Source organism: Littorina saxatilis, linkage group LG4 (genome assembly GCF_037325665.1).
Source record: "Littorina saxatilis isolate snail1 linkage group LG4, US_GU_Lsax_2.0, whole genome shotgun sequence".
Classification (NCBI taxonomy): Eukaryota; Metazoa; Mollusca; class Gastropoda; order Littorinimorpha; family Littorinidae; genus Littorina; species Littorina saxatilis.
The window spans coordinates 10,134,904-10,154,245 of record NC_090248.1 but is presented as its reverse complement, the minus strand read 5'-3'; the positions used below and the strand labels follow the sequence as shown (position 1 = coordinate 10,154,245).

Sequence of the window (19,342 nt, the reverse complement as noted above, 5' to 3'; positions counted from 1 at the left end):
TTTGTAAGGATTTTGGTCGGGCGGTGTGTGGGGGATGTTACGTCCTTTGTACTGGAAGCTTGCATTCTCCCAGTAGGGTCATATATTGTGCTACGTTGCAGGCCCCTGGAGCAGTTTTTTGATTGGTGCTTTTGTGAACAAGAAACAATTAACAAGTGGCTCTATCCCATCTCCCCCCCTTTCCCCTATCCCATCTCCCCCCTTTCCCCGTCGCGATATAACCTTGAATGGTTGAAAACGACGTTAAACACCAAATAAAGAAAGAAAGAAAGCTAACCAAGTGTACATGACAAATAATAAATAGGGGGTATGTGTAGTTTTGACTTTTATTAATCGATAATTAAAAATGTGCATAAAATTAAAATTGCAGAAATAGACGCAAACGGGAATACCATTGTGTTATTATTCATTATTCCCTAAAATTAATCAATTTATTTTTGAAACATATATGTGTTTGTTCCAAGAATGCGCTCAATAATAAAAATAAAAATTAAAGTCGTTTTATGCAAATGAGGTTTCGTTGTTGTCTTCTGTTACAAAACAACATTGGCTGTGGTTGTGTTTCGCTATAGAGGTGTGTTTCTTTGTCTCTCTTGAGTCTGGTTGAATCTGAATGTACGCATTAGTCCCTAGTCCCTAGTCTGCCCAAGCGTGTTACAATGAACAGAGGTCGAAACATTTTGCGCATTGTCAAACACACTACAAAGATGCATTTTGTTGCAGTATGTGAAGAGGGAACGTATGGTGAAGGGTGTTCAATGGAGTGTGGGAAGTGCACGCACTCTTGTCGTCATGACGACGGACTTTGCATTGGTGGATGCTTTGATGGCTACGCAGGACCTTATTGCGCACGTGAGTGTTAAGTCTCAGGACATGTGTTCATAACACGGAGATAGCTAAAGATCAGAGTAAAAGATGCACTTTAATGCGAAAAATGTGTACGTTTACATATATAATATATGTTTGTGTGTGTGTATGTTTGTGTGTGTGTGCGTGTGCGTGTATGTGTGTGTGTGTGTGTTTGAGGTTGTTGTTGTTGTTCATTGTTGGTCTTGTGGTTGTTGACGATTTTGATTGTTCATTGGTGTGAATCTTCTTTTTCAATCAGGGAAACAAAAAATAGGAAAAATACTGAATGAAAGTGAAAAAGAGACTCACTTATTTGCCAATTTCTCTCACAGAAACGAGCAGCCCCAACCTTGCAGGTCCAGTTGCCGGTGCTGTGTTTGGTGGGCTGTGTGTCATCGCTCTCAGCATTCTACTTGTTGGGCTGTAAGTATGAGAAACTAGCATCACTGATAAAAGTGTGGCTTATCAGAAAACAAACACACACAAAAACACCAGAGCAAACAAGCAGAACCAAAACATGCATTATAGGAAGGAAAGGATAACAGGAAGAACCAACAACAACAGCAGAGTGAGATTGTTTTCTTTGACGTTAATGCTGTCTGAGGTCATTATACACTGCACCAGATTCAAGCACAGAGTTAAGAATGACTGTTCAGAACTATTGCCGCGGGAGCATGTTCTCCAACCTTAAAGTTATATCCAGAACTTACAATCACGGTTCTAATGGCAGCGGGGTCCAATCCATGAGGCCGGAATTCTGGGGAAGCCCATAAGCTTCTGGGCCAGGGCAAACACTAAGAGATCATTATGCGCAGACTTTTACTGACTTGTCGCACTAACTGAGTGTTCAGCACGTGATTTCTACTGCATTAATTGTGTACTGTTATCATATCATATTGCAGACTGATAAGGCGATCCAGAAAGCGTTCATCATCTGAGAAAGCGAGCCCTCCTCCAACATCGGCTAATCAGAGTGAGACAACGAATTGAAGTTTATCATCATCATCATCATCATCATCATCATCATCATCATCATCATCATCAACATCATCATCAGCATCATCTTTCGCAAAGGAAAATGCGTTGTTTTAAATACATGCGCAATTGGGATATTAGAGACTATAAGATATAGAAAACAATGTCTTAACAAGGCATAACAGCATCCATATTGATATATTATGTTATTAGTAGTTTAAATGTAACAGCCATTTAACATTTCTCTTAATACCATCCAATTGTAGACATACTAAACATGATTGACAAACTGTAACTTCCTGTTATAGGGTTTGAGCCTGGTGCTCCTGATGGACTCAACGGACAAGCAGGTCTGCAGGAAACAGGGAGTGCAGGTGTGGCAGAAGCAGAGGAGAATCACTATGAAGGGCTCCAAACTCCCGATGACAGCGACAGAGATCCCTACTCCACACCTGTCTTCAATGGACACTAGGACGAGGGAAGACACTCTCACACTTACCAAAACCCTGCGTGGCACGCCAGTGATACTGGAAATGTCGACTAATACAACCTATGAAACTACTAATGTACTGCACACCTCAGGCAACAGAGTTTAGAAACGGCTGTCTGGAATTAGACGGTTAACCCGATGGAAACATTGCTTGCTTAGCTCGGTGCATGTTGTCTTCAATGTTAATTATTCCTTTGGAACTGTCGAGTACAAGATTTCTAATTTTGTTCAAGTGCTTCCGAACTAAATTTTCAAAGCCAAGCAATGTCAATTGTATGCATGCAATTCAGACGAGAGAAGAAAATAATTCCACAAAGAAAGTAAGAAGAAGAACACCAACAAGTTGTAAAGGATGAGCAGTTTTGAAAAATAATGGAGACATAATTATGACTTAGCTGAACACACTTCTATGGTCACATGTTCATATCCATTGTACAATGTTTTGCCAATAGACTTTTTAGAGCCTTTGGTAGTATCTCCTGGACGTTTCTGCACATAGTTTTGATTTGTTTTCTATTTGAAAATGATTTTTGAAGACGTAAGACAATATTATACCATGTATTCCCGCAAACGGTTAGTCTAGTGTTCTGCATGGTTGAGGGGGAAAGGGGTACCAGACAAGGCGTAATATTCTTACAGTGCAGCAGAATGTAAAGACAAACGTTATTAACATCATGAATAAATAAGTACTCTTGTCGCAATTTGCAGACGACATATTTTTTTCTTCATGGAACTAAGGATTGTTGCTGTGTTGAAATATTGTGGTTATTTGTTTAATGGTAAGGTTTCGATATTATTTATAGGATCCCAGTGTTATTTGAATGTGAAGTTTAAACCAGAGTAAACATTTAATTAGTCCAATCACCTACAATGCTTTTGATTCTATTTTCCTGGTGTAGTTTAAAAATTAATGTTTAAATGAATAATAATAATAATAATAATGTATATGAAATTATAAGGAACAAAGTAATGCATGTTTGGTCAAGGAGAACGATTCACCTTTAAAAAACGTTGTCGTTACAAAGACTCTGGCAATATCCAGAAATAACCTACTTATTTATGAATCTACCTGATCCCGATGCAGCATTTTTGAAATATGTGTATGTCATGTTGTACAGCTTTCTTTAGAATGAAAATAATGAATAGATAAAATGGTGAAAAGTATGGCAGTTAAATGACAATGGCGTTTTGAAAATGGTTGATTTGAAGTCTTTCCTCTCAGGTTTGAAAATTAGTTTGTTTTATGATTGCAAAATAACTCAAATTTTGTTTGCAACATGTCCCATGGGGTAGGAGGTAAATCATTATGGTGGTTAGTTTGCAATTTTGTTTTTATCTTAAGAGTGAAAGATACTTTGGGAGCAGATGTGTTTTAAGAACTACAAGATGGTGTATGGGATAAACAGTGTGCCCGTTACCCTTATTGCGTGTGTTGTTCGTAGCACCACTGTAATATACCCAAAATGTATGCTGAGCTTGTAAGATGTTTTGTATTTTTGACACTTGATGCGAAAATGGAATAGTTGTTCTTAATCATTTTTTGGTGATGAATAACATTTAGATTATTAGGAATTAAAGTGTATGTTCACATGATAATGTTGATTTTGTGGTATATGAGATAAAACTTTCTCTGTAAAGGCATCTTTAAAAAAAATGGATTTGATGATAGATAAAATGTTATCATTGGATACGCTCAGTGGATAAGATTTGTTCCCCTGAATCAAAGTTTCTACACCATTAATACCATTGGAAAAATTGTCACGAGCTTCAGTTCCACCCCATACCTCACTCTGTACCTTGTGCAATTACAAAGAAGATTGTAGGGTTGAGGTGCAGAACTGGTTGATTGAAAATGTTACACATTGTCAGTGAGTGCAGTTGTCAGTAGAACTGATTGTATGTGGTGTAAAAATGAACTGACATTGAGAGTGACGGATATTGCTAGGTGTAAATACTCCAAAACTAGTTTGATATTATTCCCTATTTGTACATGTACAAGTAATTGCCGTTATATAAGGCCCCGTTTTGGGCTGTGTATAAAGTATAAGCATGATTGTACTGCCATTCCGGCCCATACATTAAATCCCTATCCTTATGGGGAGTAAGGAGAGTCTGTGCTTATGTGTAGTTGTTGTCTTTTTCCTTTTGTGTAATCTTATTTTTTGTTTCGTGTCGTATACAAGTGTTTCTCTGTAGCCCCTGTCTTCGTTTCTTTGTTTGTTTATTGTTGTTCTTGTACAAGCAACAACGCAGATTTATAATCAAGTAAAACTCATCGAAACACGTTGCAGATGATGGCTGTATTATCTGAAGATATTTGTGTGTGCTTAGATGATCTAATGAAATATACTGTATATGATAAAATATATCCCAAAACTATTGCTGCTGCAGTCAAATTAAATTAGCAGGCCCATAATCTTCCCTTTTTCTCCACATTGCTTTATTATAATGCTAGTAACTACTAGATTACTCCAGCAATTTAATTCATAGTTAGTGTACATCAGCCTCAGATGTGGGATGATAATTCCAGGAAGTTTTGATTATGCAGGCCAAGTGGTTTTATTTCTACGCTTTTTAAATTCGGAGAATGTCTCAAAAGTAGGAGGTTTGATTGACATTGAGCTTTGCATGGCCACACTCATACGACTTGCACTCTTCAGACTTCTTGCAATTGGTGTTTCAACTCATCTATTGTCTGATGGTGGGTTTTTTTATGCAAGATCATTCTGGAAAAAAGCAACAAATGAAAATATGGAGGGCATACAATCGTGTAAGTGTGGCAAGATCTCGTATGTTTGCGTCAATCCCCGAATGTGCAATTTTTCCTCAAATTGCGTGCACGCACCGAGGAGGCTTCAAGTCGGCAGCCACCACCTGTCACCGGACTAAGTGAGTTAACTAATGCTTTTTACACCCCCGGTATAGGGGTGTGTATAGGTTTCGCTCGATGTGTTTGTTTGTTTGTTTGTTTGTGTTCGCATATAGATCTCAAGAATGAACGGACCGATCGTCACCAAACTTGGTGAACAGGTTCTATACATTCCTGAGACGGTCCTTACAAAAATTGGGACCAGTCAAACACACGGCTAGGGAGTTATTGGTGGATTAAAATTATACAAGGACTTATAGAGGGACATCTTAATGGTCAAAGGGAAATAACCATTCTTACTCAGTCACTGCCACCAACTGAGAAGGTTATTTCCCTTTGACGGGGGTGTTTTTCCTACCTCGTAGGAATTTCTTGTTTTACTTGAATTTTACACGAGTTAGACAATTTAAATAAAAATGAAATGAATGCAGAATTTTGTACTTTACTTTACTTTCTTTACTGTTTAACGTCGTTTTCAACCACGAAGGTTATATCGTGATAGTGATGTAAATCATATATAGTGAAAATAGTACATGAATGTTATCCGGTTCAGTAATTATGAACTACATGTACTTTAAATGTCTGTCTGTACATATATGATATTGTGTGTTCATCTAGGTCATTCAAAGATGGATGCCCTGCAAAAATCCATGCATCCGTTGACAAGAACACCTCCAAAGTTGTTGTTCGAACACACATTATGGACCACAACCATCCAATAGGTAAGAAAAGTGTTTATTCAAACTTGGACAAACGACACTTATACAGCTCAAAGAATAAATCAAAGATGGATGCACTGCTCACACAATTTGCAAGAAATGAGTTCCAAATTCATGAAATAAACAAGTCGCGTAAGGCAAAATTACTACATTTAGTCAAGCTGTGGAACTCACAGAATGAAACTGAACGCACATTTTTTCACAATGACCGTAGTCCGCCGCTTGTGCAAAACGGAGTGAAACTGGCAAGCCTGTTTAGCGCGGACAGACAGACACACATACACCACGACCCTTGTCTCGATTCCCCCTCTATGTTAAAACATTTAGTCAAAACTTGACTAAATGTAAAAGGCATTGAGCAAATTACCCTCACAATTTAAACTTAAATACGTCAATAATTATACAAACTTGCAATTACTAATATTAGTTTACATGTTATATATTTACACAGTACATCATCTATTTTCATTCCTTTGTTAGGCAAAGATCTTCATGACCTGTATCCCAAACAACGCATCCTGAACAAGGATGAAGAGGAGAAAATCGTGGAACTGGCTAAACTCAAAGTTTCCGGAAAGGTTCTTCAAAAGCATGTCAGCGACCAATACAAAAAAAACCTACGTCTCTACGACATCCGTAACATCAAATCTCGTATGAGAAATGAGGTGAGGATACACACACACACTTCTTCTTCTTCTGCGTTCGTGGGCTGAAACTCCCGTGTTCACTCATGTTTTTGCACGAGTGGAATTTTACGTGTATGACCCTTTTTACCCCGCCTGACATGGATTACAGGATCTTTTACGAAAGGGGATAAGCCTCTAGCAGGTCTGCACACAAGTTGACCTGGGAGATCGGAAAAATATCCACATTTGTAGTTGTACAACACTGGTGTCAGCCACTGGTAACGTCATCAAGCAAGCTATATAGTCTTAAGAATAAAAAACATAAGAATTGTAGGTTATTGTAACATTCAATTATGGACAAAACAAAATGTTACATTTGCTAGTACAATGACAAAACACGTTTTACACATTTGATAGTACATCAACGTACTAGTTAATGTAACGTTTTGTTTTCTCAACAATTGAATGATCCCAGAACCTACCATTTTTGTGTTTTATATCTGTTTTTGTTATTTTGCAGGAGAAGGCCATGTCAGGATCAAGTAAGGACAAGGCACTCAATGACGCACAACTGATGCTGATGGCAATAGAGAAGGAAGTTGACAACGATCCAGGCTGCTCAGTTAACATTGGCCTTGATGAACAAGAAGTGTTAAAGTACGTATTTTACCAAAGCTCAGAAATGAAGACAATCTTAAGGAAATACCCTACACATGTTCAATTAGACTGCACCTACTGTGTCAACGACAGGCAGATGCCTTTACTGTCATTCTTATGCATTGACGGCAACAATGAGTCACGAATCGTGGCTTTCGCCATACTCACTGAGGAAACAAAAGAAATGTTCCTAAACATCTTTCACATTCTCAAAACAGAAAACCCGGAAGCCTCGGAAAACATAAAAACATTCATGGTGGATAAAGATATGAATGAGGTCGCCTGTTTGAAAACTGTTTTTCCACAAACAGAAGTAGAGCTCTGTCTATTCCACATCATGAAAGCTATGAAAGTGAAAATAAACCAACTAACATGCAGTAAAACGGTTAAAGACAAAATCCGTGATCTGTGTGCCAAATGTTGTTATGCAGAAACAGAGACAGAGTATAACACCCACAGAGATTCACTGATTTGTCTCGATACTGTTTTTGAACAGTACTGGCTAGACAATTGGGATTCAATGAAGGAGAGATGGACCCAGTTTGCAAGGTCAACAAGACAAAACATTTCCAACAGAACAAACAACAGAATCGAATCATATCACCAAAAACTCAAACAAGAAGTACCAAAAAATGCCCCCCTTGATGTCATGTTCAAAAACATTCTGCTGATAATAAAAACACTGAAAACCGAAATATCCCACCGGCTTTTCTCAAATACCATGAGGAAAACGCACAGTGAATACCCTCTCCTTCAAAAACACATCACACCACATGCATACAATCACACAATGTACATGATTCAGAAGTCACAGTCTCTTCAGTGTGACTTAGAAGATGTGGGTGTGACTGTTCATGACACTGCTGGCCCAATGAACGTGGTCAATGATACATGTAAATGCAAAGTTGCAGTGTCAAACAAATTGCCCTGTGCGCACATTTTAGCTGCAAGACGCGCCCTTGGTCTGGAAGTCCTCACATAGGATTTATTTAATGAAATGTGGCTTTTGGCATTTCATCCAAGCTTTGTTGCTGGCCCATGTCTGGCTGCATCCGGAACCACTGAAAACCAAAAAGTAGTACACATATCAAAAAGTACAAGGGCACTCGACAAAAGGACCAAATTCAAACGTGCAAAATCATTGACAGACAAAATAGCTGCAAAAATGTCTGAACTTGGAACGGCACAGTTCCACAGGTACATGTCAAGACTTGAAGATTTCGAATTAGCCATTTCAACATTCAGGGACATAGACTTTGCTGATGATGATGACATACTTACACAGGACAACACAGAGACTGACAGAGACACAAACACTGACACACAGACTGATTCTCAACTAGACACAGAGACAAATGACAGAGAGACTGACAGAGACACAAACACTGACACACAGACTGACAACCATCAGGACACAGAAACAAATGACAGAGAAACTGACAAAGACTCGGAGACAATTGATACAGATACAAACACTGACAATTTAAACGTAGCCATTGCCAATGTTCTGCCACCTATTAGCATTCCAAAACGTGGACGACCCAAAGGCACTGGTCTGACCGTTTTAGGCGCCGAAAGAAAACAACCTAAGAGAAAAAACAAACAAAACAGATTGAGTCTTAATAAAAGAAGAAAAATTGATGCCAATAACGCAGGATGAAGATGAATGTAGACAATGCAAAAGACCAGATCCACCTAAAACAGTTTCCAATGGTGATACATTGTGGATTATGTGTGAGACATGTCAGGGATGGTTCCATCAGGTGTGTGTCCAGTATGAATTTGGTGATTTTTACTGCGCATTATGTGGATCTGTTGACCATGCATCTTGATTTTTCACGCACACTCTGACTGTAAGACTGATTTATTTAAGTTTGATTTTTATTGTACCATTTACTGCGCATTATGTGTATCAGTTACTGTACAGAAATTGGAACTTATTTAATATCATGTTTTAATGTAATTTATTATCAGTATTGAGATAAGAACTTTTTATTATTTAAACTCGTTGACATACACTTTGCAAGATATTATGCTTTTATATTCTACATTTTGGCATGTTCAAGTATACATGTATCGATTGGAGATTGGATTTCCCTTCTTTGAGTCATGTGACGTCAGAGGCCGACAAAACTTTATAATTTGGCTTTTCAGGTTGACCGAAACTTCAAAGGAACTCAACAAAAAAAACACGTCATGTGTTTGATTGCATGTGTGTGTGCTGTTCAATGTCAAAACAACAACAAAGTCAGTACATGACGTGTGTTTTGTAGTTCCTTTGAAGTTTCGGTCAACCTGAAACGCCCAAATATGAAGCTTATGTGTTTGATTGCATACATGTGGATTGCATGCATGTGTGTGTGTGCTCGTTCAATCGTCAAAACAACAACAAAGTCATAAGTACCTGAAAGGAATTCGATCGATACATAAATGTTATTTGCGTGTTTGACCAAAATATGACATTTTACACAGATCTCGACAGTTATTGTTCACCTCGACCGCTAGCGCGGTCTCTTCAAATTGGATATTTTGCCTGGATAGTACTTTCAAATGTTTCATATATTTTCTAAAAGAGTAAGTTCCAAACTTTGCAAAAACATAAAGGTATGTAAGGTTATCTTGTGTTGTTGATTTTTTATATTTTTTTCAAAATGGCTCTAAATCGCGCGCTGGCAGGGAACACAGGGGAAATTTAGACGCGCCTTGAATGACCCTGTGTGCAGTACACTCAGTTTGAAAGCCTTGACCTTGATTCACAAAATGTCCGTGTTAAAAGGGAGACAACTCACCTATTCTTTGTACGTGCTCGATCGAGTCAGGCCCTGAATTTGAAAGCATCTGCAATCTGCACGCGTTTGTTTTCAAACCTTTCTCAAAACAGTAGATCTGTGTTCATAATTTGTCGCGAAAACTCTCTTAGAACTGATGAAGCCAATTAGTTTTTTGAAGGATGAACGCATCACACATCACACAGACACACGAACTAACACTCACACTCACACTCGCACACAAACACACAGACACACACTTACACAAACACACTTACACTTACACCCACACTCACACTCAACACACACACGCGCGCGCGTTTTCATCATTTGCAGACAGACAGACAGACAGACAGATAGGGAATCCGAAAAATACAAACACTCTCCACGCTTGTTGTGCTGAACAGATGCTGACAAAAAAAAGCTTTGGTGCATAAGGTTTATTCGTAAACTATGGAGCATCCATACCGTAAAATGAAAATGGACAAACACAGCTTGTTGAATCCAAAATGAACTATCAATGCAAGTAACAAGCTAAAGTAAAACAGTCGTAATAGTGACAACACAAAAGTATCTAGAGTGGCATCGAGATTCACAGGTTGAAAGGTTCATTTGTTTTTGTGTGGCGAGGGTTGCAATTCAAATAAACGTAATTTATAGGTCGGCAAAGGGCATATATGTGTATATAAAAAATATCACCTTTAGTAGCATCGGTCTGTTATTAAATGTTTTTACTCAATCACTTACATACATGCTTCTCTTGCACACACACACACGAACCGTATATCTGCTTCAAAATGCTACCCATAAACAAGCGACGCAAAAAGCAATCTAAACAAAGCATGATATTAGTTGGCATTAGACCGACTGATTATTCCAACAATGTAACTATGGAAGCTTATAACTCAGCAAGTATCAGTTACGCAGAAAACAATGCACAGAATGTTTGATTTCATCCTCACCATTCCTCACACCAAAACCAAAACATACGACAACGCACTTTTACTTTCTGCGCACCCACACACTGGAATTCTCTCCCCTTTCACATCCGCCACTCTCAGTCACCCTAAGCATTCAAACGAGCACTTAAAACGCACCTCTTCAAGAAATACAACCCCTGATTTTGTTTTCTCAGTCCATCAGTAGGCTACATGTAGTGTATTTGTTGTTTTAGTGATAATGTGATAATGTGTATACACATTTAGGGCTGTTTTTCAGTATTAATAACATGTTCTGTTTGATTAAGGGTATTCAGCTGGTATTTCCTTGTTTTTACTACCTATTTTATTCATGTTTTTATTACTTAATTAGTGGAAGAATCTGTTGTAATGTATGTTTGATGGTGTATGCTTTTAATCAAGCGTTGCTGACTATGAATGTAGATGTAAATGCTTGTATAACTGTGTTTGAATTTTAAATGTGTCAAGCGCAAAGAGCATAATTGTAAAGTTATGATGTTGCGCTATATAAATGCTCATTTATTATTATTATTATTATTATTATATAGTCATCGTTGTGTACAAAAGTGTCATCTCATACACTTTCATGACTTTAACACAAATGTTGCTGTGGCCCCAAAAGAATTTGGATAGATCAAACATTGTAATATTCCGATTTGAATATCTCGCTTATGTGGATGCATTTGCGTAAATATGAGGATTCTTTTTAATCTCGTTCCCATTACGAAAAACCGGGCTTGAATAAGGAGCTCTATTGCTATCGTCAGGGGGTTGCAGTTCTTCATAGTGATGGTTCTCCTCGTCGGTGACGTCATCACTTGCTCCTCCTGCTGATGACGTCATATGATGACTTATAACAGCACGATTGTCAGATCCTCCGCCTGTATAACATTCCACAACAGACAAAACTGAGTTATCAATAATTCAGTTTTCCAGCGTACGAAGAATATATTAACTTGACGAAAACTGCAACTAAAATATGTACGGTAATGTCATTATCGAAAGTAAAATATGCAAATTACCCGCAAAGAGGCCAAATTTACAGTTAGAGAAACTATCTTTAACCTTTGCCGGATGCCGCTTTTGACTACACACGCCCGACGATGCGGGTTTGTCTGAACCCATACATTTGAAAGAGGGTTTTTTACCGTTTATTTCTCTAACGACGGAGTGGGTTCAGGGAAACCCACAGCGCTACTTCAGTGGGTGCATCGAGTTTCTCCCTTCACCGACTTCTTGCAGCGATGGCAGAATCCGGGTGTGAGCGCGCGCGCGCGAGAGAGAGAGAGAGAGAGAGAGAGAGAGAGAGAGAGAGAGAGAGAGAGAGAGAGAGAGAGAGAGAGAGAGAGAGAGAGAGAGAAAGGGACAGGGACAGGGACGGACGGACGGACAGACGGACGGACGGACAGACGGACAGACAGAGATACGGACGGACAGACGGACAGACAGAGATACGGACGGACGGACGGACAGACAGAGATACGGACAGACGGACGGACAGACAGAGATACGGACGGACGGACGGACGGACAGACAGAGATACGGACGGACGGACAGAGATACGGACGGACGGACGGACAGACAGAGATACGGACGGACGAACGGACAGACAGAGATACGGACGGACGGACGGACAGACAGAGATACGGACGGACGGACGGACAGACAGAGATACGGACGGACGGACGGACAGACAGAGATACGGACGGACGGACAGACAGAGATACAGACGGACGGACGGACAGACAGAGATACGGACGGACGGACATACAGACAGAGATACGGACGGACGGACATACAGACAGAGATACTGACGGACGGACATACAGACAGAGATACGGACGGACGGACATACAGACAGAGATACGGACGGACGGACATACAGACAGAGATACTGACGGACGGACATACAGACAGAGATACGGACAGACGGACATACAGACAGAGATACGGACAGACGGACATACAGACAGAGATACGGACGGACGGACGGACAGACAGAGATACGGACGGACAGACAGAGATACGGACGGACGGACATACAGACAGAGATACGGACGGACGGACATACAGACAGAGATACGGACGGACGGACATACAGACAGAGATACGGACGGACGGACGGACATACAGACAGAGATACGGACGGACGGACATACAGACAGAGATACGGACATACAGACATAGATACGGACAGACGGACATACAGACAGAGATACGGACAGACGGACATACAGACAGAGATACGGACAGACGGACATACAGACAGAGATACGGACAGACGGACATACAGACAGAGATACGGACAGATGGACATACAGACAGAGATACGGACAGACGGACATACAGAGCAACTGACAACAGACATACAAACAGAGAGATACGGACAGACAGACATACAGACAGACAGTCTCTTGGAGACAAACAGGCAGACAGACACTGTTCCGCCGCTTTGGTAATTAACGGTGTAGGAGAACCCGCGCCGTCGGCAGAGGGATAGTTACAATCACTACTACTCTTTAAAAGTATGGGTTTGGGTGAACCCGCGCAATCGGTAGTGTTTATGTTAATTAACATAATCAATTAATTTTAATTTGTTGTCATGTACACACTAAACATTTGCAGACAGAGAGCAAATTAGGTGTGTGAGAGATACTTAAAATTTCAAAACGATACCTTTAATGGTTCCAGAGTTACAATGATTTTAGTGTTTCTCTGGGTACAGGTGAACCCAGGAAGCACGGCAAAGATATGACGTAATGATTGTTGTTTAGTACTAAAAGCATTTTTATGGTAATAAGGTCAGTCCTTCCGATTTGAAATGCAAAGGTGTCATTTATTTTAGGTTTGTCCCACCCCACCCACCCAACGCACACACATACATTTTATGAAACATAAATCATTCAGCTTGCAAAATGTATCTCGCAACACTGCGTTTGGCAATAATACTTTACTTTGAATGGCTGATCCTTGCATGGTGACCTCTGGGGCAGATTGTGACCGCTGTTTGGATCGTCTTCGAATTCTGGAAAGGAATCTCGAGTTTACCAGTCTGAGCAGCCTTCGTGTGTGCGAGTAGGCATTGACTTGCCTTTCTCATTTGTAATGGATTGGGTTATTTGATATTTCTATCTTTGTAACAGGCTTATTTATCTGCCTCAGAACTATGTTATTTTTCTCATATAATTAAATCACTAGCAAATATCATTCTAAAGTCTGAGCAAAGTAAAATAAAATAATTATGAATAGACAAACAACTTCCTGATATGACGTGCACAGTGACCGTCGTATTCTCATGTAACATCACACACCTCCATACACTTATGAAAAGGAATTGAAACAAAAAATAATTGATCTAGAGACTGGTAGATATAAATCAGTTAGTCTACAATAGTACTACACTCTTCGCCTATCATGTACTTGAATCGATTGGACACCTTAAACTGCGTGGTGAGGGACAGATCATAGAGTGTGAGAGCTTGAGATACACGCAGAGCATTAACAATGGTTAAGTTAATGGTTAAGTTGTTATCTTCACCGTTACCAGTCCCTTAAGTATAGCACTCACATTCCAACGATAAGAATGCTGAGAGCGATGACACACAGCCCACCAAACACTGCTCCTGCGATGGGGCCTGCCAGGCTTTGACTGTCTTCACTTGAAGCGGCCTCTGCAGGCACAGTCACGATTATTTTGATAAAGGGGCATACGATGTTAGAATGGGTGTAGATGTATTCTTGATAAAATTCCCAGTATGAGTTGTCAACATGTTAAGGTATTTATTTGTATTTGTTCAGAATACAGCTTGTTTAACTTTCAAAAACCATCCCTATCAAAATACCGTTCCTTATTAAGTGTGTACACCTTTCTGTGTCAAGTGTTATACACTGTGTGACATAGTGCATAGTTCTACAGGTAAACGTTGCACACAAAGTGTTCACTAGGGTTCAAATGAACACTTTGTGAACACTATAAGTTTTGTACGTATGCCTCTTTTGCTAGTAAAACTCAATACTATTTAACAAACTTGTTACAGGAATACGTTCAAAACTGGATCGCTTTTTTCCAGAGTAATATGTTATCAAAATGAGCTATCACTGGCACGCATAATCTAAATAATGTCGCTGAAACATACTGGCAGCTACTCCTTGAAGAACGAATTCTTGGAAAACATGGCAGTTGTATGATGAATAATTAAAAACAACGCGGTTATATAACTACAACAAGAAATGCGCGAAAGACAGTGAATAAGTTAAAACGGATGGAGAAAACCTGAAAGCAGACAGAACGAAAACTTCAGCAACAAAGTCAGATCAAAACCAGTTAAGTCTGACCAAGAAAGTGCAAATGACAATTAAGACAAAGGCAAAACATTGTAAGATTTATATTCTGAAAGATAAAAGACGTAAAATAATCCAATTACTCGTATCACACAGAATTCCGCTGTATCCACCCGAGCAGCCTTGCTCACAAAAGCCGTTGTCATGACGACAAACTGAAGAGTTGGCACATTGACCACACATCTGTGAACACCCGCTTCCAAAGGTTCCCTCTGGGCACTCTGGTAAAAAGAACATAGAAAATGAGTTCAATGGAACATTTGAAAAAAGACGAGCCTGACATTCTGGTGCATTGTCCAAAAGTAGTAAGGCTCAAAAGGTCACCAGTGACTGCTACTTATATCTGCAGTGGCCCGGTAGAATTGATTGTCTCCCCTACTGCTAGTTTTTTTATAATGACATTGACAAACATAATACAGTGATTGATTTGATGAGTGATTGAGTGTGTGTTAGTCTCAGTGTGTGTGTGTGTGTGTGTGTCTGTGTGTCTGTGTGTGTGTGAGTGTGCGTAAGCGTGTCCGTGTGTGTGTGTGTGTGAATGTGTGTGTGTGTGAGTATATGTGTGTGTGTGTGTGTGTGTCGGTGTGGGTGTGTGCGTATGTATGTGGGTGTGTCTGTGTGTCTGTGTGTGTGTGTGTCTGTGTACTCCGTGTTTCTCTGTGTGGGGCCTTGTGTTCGTGTGTCTGTGTGTGCGTAAGCGTAGATTGCGATGTGTCAACGTTCTCTGATGAGAATGTTTCTTAATCTAATAAATGCTACAAGTTACTTCTCCACATGCAAGCAAAGTAAGTCAGAATTGGCCGGCTGTCTAAATAACCATCACTTCACCCTATCTCCCCCCTCCACATCGCCCCCCCCCCCCCTAATTTATTCTTTCCACAGGCATGATTGTACCGTCACAAACGCATCTTATAAAAAGTTCAGTTGTGTATCGTGTTCCTTCTTGTCCTTACAGGGCCATGATTGACCCGATAATAATCAATAACTTTTCTATAGCGCGAGTCCAATAAACTGGCTCCAGGCGTTTAAAACAGTGATCAAAACAGTAAAACGCGCACTGTCAGTACAAAATCCTGATTCCCCCAGTAAGTATCCTGGCTGGCATCCATCTTGACATTGTCCTGTGGTCCTGTCACAGAAACCGTCACCGGCACACCGCGCACTGCACTGTAGGTCGCAGCTAGGTCCGTATCTGCTTCCTTCGCACTCTGAAATTAGGCGGCATCGTTTTGAACGTGGTTTTTGGATGTGTGTGTGTGTGTGTGTGTGTGTGTGTGTGTGTGTGTGTGTGTGTGTGTGTTTGTGTGTGTATGTATGTGTGTGTGTGTGTGTGTGTGTGTGTGTGTATGTGTGTGCGTGTGTGTGTGTGTGTGTGTGCGTGTGTGTGTATGTGTGTGTGCGTGCGTGCGTGTGTGTGTGCATGTGTGTGTGTGGATGTGTGTGTGTGTGTGTGTGTGTCTGTGTCTGTGTCTGTGTGCGCACGTGTGTGAGTGTGTATGCGTGTGTGTGTGTGTGTGTGTGTATGTGTGTGTGTTTATGTATGTGTGTGTATGTGTGTGTGTGTATGTGTGTGTGTGTGTATGTGTGTGTGTGTGTGTGTGTGTGTGTGTGTGTGTGTGTGTGTGTGTGTGTGTGTGTGTGTGTGTGTGTGTGTGTGTGTGTGTACGTTAGTACATGTCCACAGCACTGTGTGTCTGTCAGAATAATTAGCAAATATAAGGACATCACGAACTATGTTAGAGACTTTAAGAAGGGCTACCACATTCATATGGTTGGCATTTTCGTGGTTGCGAAAGACACTCGGCGGGGGAACACCATGTGTCGCTAGTACAGCGGTTAAGAGGACAGAAGAATTTCGTTTCGCTGGTCGCACCGGTTCAGAAGTGTCGATCAGATAATACCAGCTGCCTCACTTCTGCTGAAACGCATCAGATACTCAGGCCAGAACTCAACACATCATAAACTTTAACTGATTCATGCATTTTTCTCCTCTAGGCGGCTTGACCAGCCGACTGAAAAGTTGAGTCGGCCTGATGTATGGGTCGCCATCTTGAAATTTCTTTCGTCTGCTCAGTCACTCACATACCCAATTCAAGCCTGCTTTACGGCTTTTTAAACTTGATTTTTAAAAACATTTCAATGATAAATCGCGCCTAAAGATGTCAGAGCATACATCGATTACACAAGGTAGGCATATTTTATGACTATTCGAATATAAAACGCGACCGAAGTCACTTTCGTCAAAATGACCAATTCTACGAATTTCGTTTCTCTTGGCGAAGCGAATTTCTGTTCGTAGAGATCGGAAATCACGTGTACTCAAAAAGGTGTGACGTTTTACAACCGAAAATGCCAACGAAACGAATGTGGTAGTGCTTCTTAATATTGTCTACTGATAACAAAACAAGTCGCGTAAGGCGAAAATACAACATTTAGTCAAGCTGTCGAACTCACAGAATGAAACTGAACGCAATGCAATTTTTCAGCAAGACCGTATACTCGTAGCATCGTCAGTCCACCGCTCGTGGCAAAGGCAGTGAAATTGACAAGAAGAGCGGGGTAGTAGTTGCGCTGAGAAGGATAGCACGCTTTTCTGTACCTCTCTTCGTTTTAACTTTCTGAGCGTGTTTTTAATCCAAACATATCATATCTACATGTTTTTGGAATCAGGAACCGACAAGAAATAAGATGAAGGTGTTTTTAAATTGATTTCGAAAATTTAAATTTGATCATAATTTATATATTTTTAATTTTCAGAGCTTGTTTTTAATCCAAATATAACATATTTATATGTTTTTGCATTTAGAAAATGATGAAGAATAAGATGAACGTAAATTTGGATCGTTTTATAAAGATTTTTAATGACCAAAGTCATTAATTAACTTTTCAGCCACCAAGCTGAAATGCAATACCGAAGTCCGGCCTTCGTCGAAGATTGCTTAGCCAAAATGTCAATCAATTTGATTGAAAAATGAGGGTGTGATAGTGCCGCCTCAACTTTTACAAAAAGCCGGATATGACGTCATCAAAGACATTTATCGAAAAAAATTAAAAAAATATCCGGGGATATCATTCCCAGGAACTCTCATGTAAAATTTCATAAAGATCGGTCCAGTAGTTTAGTCTGAATCGCTCTACACACACACACACACACACACACACACACACACACACACACACACACACACACACACACACACACACACACACACACACACACACACACACACACACACATACACCACGACCCTCGTCTCGATTCCCCCTCTATGATAAAAACATTTAGTCAAAACTTGACTAAATGTAAAAAACCAAGACGAACAAATGCTCATACCATTCGCGTTGTCACACATACACGTCTCGTGTATGTAAGCTCAACATTTTCTGTTATTTTCCGAACATACGATCTTGAAAATTTACTTTGGTCAACCAGGCTGAAGTCATGTGAGAACGTAAGCCTTTAAGGAGCGACGTTATAAAGCTCTTGTACCACGAACGTTCAAGAAAACTATAATTTCCCTTTTCAGCCGAATGTGACCTCGCTCTGACCTTGAAAGTTTACAAGGGTCAACCAGACTTGCGTCAGAGGAACACTGTGGCACGTAAAAGACCTCGGTCATTCTGCCATAAGTGCAGGTGACTGATTACACCTAAACACGCAGACACCTGGGTAGCGCGACCCTGTTGCTGCTAGCTTTCCACTGGGAAGAAGCGACCCGAATTTCCCAGCGATGGGACAATGAAGTAATGAAAATAAGAACACGAAAAAAAAGATGACTGTCTTCACTTGAAGCGGACTCTGCAGGCACAGTCACGCTGATTTTGATAAGGCAAAAAAAAAAATAGGTCTGTTTACGGTAACCCGACCGACCCTATTTTTTTTCGCGCGACCCTAGACTTTTTTTTGGCATTTGGAAAAAAAAAAAAATCTTGGTTTTTTCTGCACAATAACGTAAATATATAGTTTTTTGAAGAAAAAAAAAAAAAGAAAAAAAATCCCGACCTACCGACCCTATTTTTTTGGCCTATGTTACCGTAAACAGACCTATTTTTTTGGCCTAAAGGGGCATACGATGTTAGAATGGGTGT

The 19,342-nt window shown here is 40.1% G+C and overlaps 2 protein-coding genes across 2 annotated transcripts in view; one reads left to right on the top strand and one right to left on the bottom strand.

Moving 5' to 3' along the window:
- The window catches only part of LOC138963928 (receptor-type tyrosine-protein phosphatase mu-like), a 500,599-nt gene that overhangs the window by 211,225 nt on the left and 270,032 nt on the right, over nt 1-19,342 (bottom strand). The gene's annotated exons all lie outside the window — the stretch shown is intronic.
- On the top strand, nt 707-2,296 carry LOC138963652 (uncharacterized). The gene is made up of 4 exons (XM_070335498.1): nt 707-852; nt 1,182-1,272; nt 1,752-1,822; nt 2,133-2,296. The coding sequence occupies exons 1-4, from the start codon at nt 708-710 to the stop codon at nt 2,294-2,296; spliced, it is 471 nt and encodes a 156-aa protein (XP_070191599.1). The 5' UTR covers nt 707.

Excerpts from the sequence above, each read along its gene's own strand:
- LOC138963652 (XM_070335498.1), top strand. The coding sequence starts at position 708 with ATGCATTTTGTTGCAGTATGTGAAGAGGGAACGTATGGTGAAGGGTGT. Across the intron at positions 853-1,181 it reads CGCAGGACCTTATTGCGCAC|AAACGAGCAGCCCCAACCTT; the intron begins GTGAGTGTTAAG and ends TTTCTCTCACAG. Across the intron at positions 1,273-1,751 it reads AGCATTCTACTTGTTGGGCT|ACTGATAAGGCGATCCAGAA; the intron begins GTAAGTATGAGA and ends ATCATATTGCAG.